The sequence below is a fragment of the Rhodamnia argentea genome, chromosome 7 (assembly GCF_020921035.1).
Source record: "Rhodamnia argentea isolate NSW1041297 chromosome 7, ASM2092103v1, whole genome shotgun sequence".
Taxonomy (NCBI): Eukaryota; Viridiplantae; Streptophyta; class Magnoliopsida; order Myrtales; family Myrtaceae; genus Rhodamnia; species Rhodamnia argentea.
The window spans coordinates 2,067,107-2,072,575 of NC_063156.1; the positions used below are offsets into that span (position 1 = coordinate 2,067,107).

Below are 5,469 nucleotides of genomic sequence, written 5' to 3' on the forward strand. Positions count from 1 at the left end.
ATAATAGCGTACACTTCCCAAAGAATGTCCGAGTTTAAGAAGGGTTACAACACAAAAGAGGATGTAAGAAAGTGAAACTATATATGAAGTACAATAACACAACACTAACCTAAGAGCTAGACCAAGACAAAATGTAATCACTCGATAAGCTAAACTGGCTCACCTCCCTCGCAAACACAATACTATATTTTGGGGAACAAACCTTTCCCAATCAAACTATGCATGGTCCTCTAAACATCATTGCTATCTCCAAATGGGAAACTAGCGGAAATTATGGGAGCGCTTGATGAAGTCGAGAATGTTTCTAATTCTATCTCGGCTTTGTCATCGTCAACTAGCTCATCCGGTGGGTAAAAAAACGGTTTTGGAGGCATTTGAATATTACCAATATCTCCTTCAAGCATTACTAAGACTTTGCTCATCGGGGGCCGATGGTCGGGGATCAATTGTATACACCAAAGTGCAACCATTATCATCTTTTTTGTCAACTTCCTTTCCTCTTCCACGACTTCTTCCATTTCAATACTTTCTCCTTCATTGACTTTGTCGTACACCCACATAGGAAAATAAATTTGGCTCGAGTGATCCGCATATGCCTTTACATTTTTCCTTCTACCTGCCATTTCCATGAGCAACATCCCGAAGCTATAGACATCCGCTTTATAAGATACACCACCGATGTTTTTGTAGAACAACTCAGGTGCCATATATCCCAAAGTTCCTCTTGCAGCGGTAAGAGAGACTATGCTATGATCAGTGGGGTAAAGTTTCGCGAGTCCAAAATCAGAAACTTTCGGAGTGAAATTCGTGTCTAAAAGAATGTTGTGCGGTTTGATATCAAAGTGTAGTATTTGCATGTCACACCCCCGATGCAAGTATTCAATCCCCTTCGCCACCCCAAGAGCGATCTCATATATTTTCTTGTGGTCCAGAAACTTATCACCATCTTCAGTGAAAATGTGCTTATCTAAAGATCCATTTGGCATGAAATCATACACGAGTGCTTGTTTCGAGCCTTCAAAGCAAAAACCGGTGAGCTGCACCACATTAAAATGGTGAATTCTCCCAATAGTAGCCACTTCACTAATGAAATCTTGGCCATGGGCTTTGGACTTCTTCAAAATTTTGACAGCCACTTCATTGCCGCTTCTGAGTGTTCCTTTGTACACGGAACCATACCCCCCTTCACCCAGCTTGTGCTTAAAGTTTCTGGTGATTTTCTTAATATTCGAGTAAGAGTACCTTACGGGCAAAAAGTTGTTATGAGCTTGCAAAAATTCTTCGATGTTCCGGTCCATTGCTAAGTGCCTTCTTCTGTACTTGTAGATTAGAAATATCACAACAAACGGCATCCCGATCATGAACTTCGCTACACGTAAAGGCACTGAAGAAAATTTTGATAGGTTAGAGATTAAAAAAAATTCATAATTATTGTAGGAATAACTAATTGCGGCGTACCTAATGGTATGGCAATATCCCAAGCTGTCCAAAAGGCAATATCATCTAGGACACCTGTGGAAGGAATGAATCAGTAATGTGAAAAGAAACTGAAGGAAAAAAAATTTGGAATGCAAAACTCACGAGGAAACAGAGAAGTAGCAAGCTACTCTGTCCAAAAGAATATGAGAAGTGTGCTGCGTGCATTTGTAAATAGAAACACATTTTGCATGATTAGCGGTCAACAAATCTAGAGAAATGGTGTTTTTTTTTTAATGAAAATAATTTTGTTCATCCTATCGACACGTGGATACAATCTTTTAAGGATTGCTAGCGAGTGTGTCTTGGATTATTAGTTAAGTGACTAATTAAAGAACTAATTAAGAAAATAAATTTAAAAAAAAAAGCAAAATCTATGCCAACAAAAAACTAGTCATGTGGTTGGTCGCACAAGAATCATCTTTTTTTCTTTTTACAGTGGGAGATTTAGTCCTTTTGTGGAAAAAAAGAATAATCTAGACACATGTATACATTGACGTACACCATCATCTATATTTTGACATCATTTTCTTGGATATTAGATATTTCTTTCATTTTCCAGTTTCGAAGAGAAAGTAGCAAGGGAAAGAGTATACAGAAATTATGGTAAAATTTGATTGCAGATCGATGCGTACCGCCCTTGTAGTACTGGGTTCCGCAAACCAGACCTCCCGAGTAGCTATTTACCAAGCGACGGGAACGAAAGTATCTATTGAAGTGTAAGCGGTGATAGAGATCAAAGTAGCAAAAGAAAGTTATCTTCCATGTACCATTACCAAAGTGGATAACAAATCCATCGGCCATGATGTTATGGATACGCTCGTAGTTGTAGGAGCTGCTATTAATCTGCTCTTCACCCCCAAAATTATATGATACCCACGTCCAATATTGAATGGTGCAAAAATCCTGGATATATGACGCTTTCGGATTGACTAAAGCGTACAAGTTCCAATTCAATGATGTGTTGGAAGAGTGTGGCCCCTTCACACATGAACCAGTAGCGATATAGAATGGAGAATCAACCCGCTCCGAACAGTTCACAATGACCAATGTACTAACGTTCCTTGCAGTGCCATTGTACCCATACCCAAGTAATGAATAACGGGGGAGAGACGAGCAGTTATCCCTTTGCAGTCCATCATCGACGAATTTGACTAGGCGGTTGGAATAATCGATAGACTGCATGTAGTACCGGGCCTTCTTAACATAATAAATGGTGCGATTATCTTCACAAGCCAACTCTATGAGACCACATCCTTTCGGGTCACTCTTCAGTCGAAACGGGAAGCTTATATTGCGAATGTCACCACAGGATGAAGGGAAGCACCGCCGTCTACTCTCGTCTCCGGAAGTCATGGCTACAAATAGAGCAAGAATGAGGAGCAACACTGGACGGATATTCATGGAGGCGAGAGCATAAACCATGCCTCCGTCTGTCTTTGGGCGAAGAGAAACTGGCAAAGAATTGCCGGGTGTGTGAGGAGGAGGCGCAATAGAAAAAGATTGAGAAAAAAAGATTGGACGATCCTTGTTTGATTGGAGACTGAGAGTCGTCTGGTCTTTATAGAGAAGCCCAAGTCAATCGAGGGAACAAATCAATGCAAAGTCAAGAAATCAAAGAGGAGGACCCAAACCGAGGAGGTTTCGTCATTAGAGGAATGACCGGTGGCCGGTGGCCATTCCTATTGGAGACCCCCTTTAATCACCTACACATACTCAGTGCAAATGTTGGCCATCCCTTTCCAACAGCAACGATTGACGGGGCACGATACGGGGATAATATTCTTAGCTAGAATCATAAGTAACGTATACTTCAAGAATTATTGAAGGACAAAGCAACCCCAATGCCCTTTCATGTGGATTGGAGATTAGTGCGTGCAATTAGTGCGAGCATTTCAAACTGGTGATCTCTTTTTATCTCCATTTCTATTGTACTCCTATATATACCACGAACCAATTTGTTACGATAAGTGCATTGGAAGTCCTAAAATTTATTCCGAAAGTGCAATTGAGTCCTAAAACTTAAAAAAAAAATGCAATCAAGTCCTAAAACTTATCAAATTTGTATAATCGAATCTTTCCGTTAACTCCATCCAATTTACGAAATGTACTTTGTACATAAAGTGTACTTGCTATGTTCAACATTCTCAATGAGTGTCACCGGAGACTCGCTAATGTGATTCTATTGATGTTACACCCTTTTCTTATCTCAACAGTAAGGCTGCATAAGACATATCAAAGGGTCTTGCAACAATTTCAATTCGAACACGTAAAGGATGATTCTCGTGGGCTTCCGAAAAATAAGTCTTCACATTTTTCCTGCTTTTCTTACTTTTGAACTCTCTTTCGCACAAAGTTCAATTAAACAAAGAGGCCACACTAGCTACGACATACCTTCTTACTTAGTAACTTAATCAACCTCACACTGCCAACAAATCTGAATTTAATGAACAAACCAAAGTTTTTGTCCATAAGTATGTTTTTTTTATAAATAAAAATGGATAAGTGTACTGAAAAACCTAAAACTTTCGAAAGTGTAATTGAGCCCTAAAACTTACAAAAAGTGTAATCAACTCCCAAAACTTGTCAAATTTGTGCAATCGAATCATGTCGTTAACTCTGTTCAACTTAATTAATGAAAAACACTAACATGACTTCTTTAATTATTATTTTATCTATCATACGTGGCCATGACGTGGCTAAAACAACTTCGTTTTGGTCCAAATATAATTTTTAATACAATTCTTGTCTGAATTAAATCAGAAAACAACCTAAATTAAACAGAAAGAGGGGGTATGAAACCAAGCGGCGAGAGCAAATTTGGACTAAAATGATGTCGTTTTAAACTTATGTTTCATGTTTTAGCCAAGTCATCGCCGCGTTGGATAAAGAAAATGATGATTAAAAAAAAATGCCATGCCGGTATTTTACGTTAGCAAAGTTTGACGGAGTCAATGGAAAGTCTCGATTGTGCTAATTCGACAAGAACAAGTTTTAAGACTTGATTATATTTTTTATAAGTTTTAGAATTTAATTGCACTTTCGTGATAAATTTTAGAACTTTCAGTATACTAAATAAGAACATTTGTTGAAGTGTGAACATTTCATTTAAGTGAACTTTGCGCGGAACAGAGTTCTTTTTTTTGCTCGGATGCAAAAGAGAGTTCAAAAGTCAGAGAAAAAAAAAAAAGAGGAAGAATCTAAAGATTTGCTTTTCCGGAAGCCAACGAGAATCACGCTTTCCCGCGTTGGAATTGAAATAGTCACAAGATTTTTGACGTGTCTTATGTGGCCGTACTGTTGAGTTAAGAAAAGTATCGATAGAATCACATTAGCACGTCGTCTGTAATACTCGTGCAGAATGTTGAACGTATCAACTACATTTTGTTGGGATTATCCCGTATCGATTGTGAAAGGGACTGGTGATTGATTTGTAAATGTGAGGAAAAACCTCATCCTTTGAGCTCGCTTTTAGGATAAGAAAAGCCCAAGACCACTCAACACTCAATAGATACATGAAAGAGATACAGGTTGTTGCGCCTCCGACCCATGGCCCGATGTGTGAAGGAGAGATTGTTTCCCACATTACTTTATAAGTGTAAGTGAAAGTCGCATCCTTTCAACTAGCTTTTGGGATGGGAGAGATCTAAGATCACTCAACACATTTTATGTACAAAATACATTTTATAAATTGAACAGAAAAATAGGTCTAATGTATGTTCCTGTAAGCCCGTAGCCAAAGTATTTCCATAATCGGACGGGCTATTTTCTCATTTTCAGAAGATATTTACTCAATTCAAATTGATCCACTCTGACAAACTTTTTAAGATTTTACTGTATGAAACTATACTTATATACTAACCGTTCGCCTAAATGATAGTTAGAGTGAGGCTATACTATCCTTTTGAGTAGGACAATCGGCATCCACGTCAATGATTTTTGGTGAATAGGACTAAATCGGCAAACATAAAAGGTTTATGATTGAATTGGTAA

General features: G+C 38.3%; 1 protein-coding gene across 1 annotated transcript; it reads right to left on the reverse strand.

Moving 5' to 3' along the window:
* Positions 1-209: 209 nt before the first annotated feature.
* Positions 210-2,994, reverse strand: LOC115754293 (rust resistance kinase Lr10-like). The gene is made up of 3 exons (XM_030693273.2): positions 2,112-2,994; positions 1,459-1,512; positions 210-1,384 (listed from the first exon to the last, which is right to left on the reverse strand). The coding sequence occupies exons 1-3, from the start codon at positions 2,899-2,901 to the stop codon at positions 231-233; spliced, it is 1,998 nt and encodes a 665-aa protein (XP_030549133.2). The 5' UTR covers positions 2,902-2,994; the 3' UTR covers positions 210-230.
* Between the last annotated feature and the right edge of the window lie 2,475 nt (positions 2,995-5,469).

Bases quoted from the DNA above. Each gene is read 5' to 3' on its own strand.
- LOC115754293 (XM_030693273.2), bottom strand. From the start codon at position 2,901: ATGGTTTATGCTCTCGCCTCCATGAATATCCGTCCAGTGTTGCTCCTC. The intron at 1,513-2,111 runs GTACGCATCGAT...TTCCTTCCACAG, and splicing joins AACCCAGTACTACAAGGGCG to GTGTCCTAGATGATATTGCC. The intron at 1,385-1,458 runs GTACGCCGCAAT...AATTTTCTTCAG, and splicing joins GGATATTGCCATACCATTAG to TGCCTTTACGTGTAGCGAAG.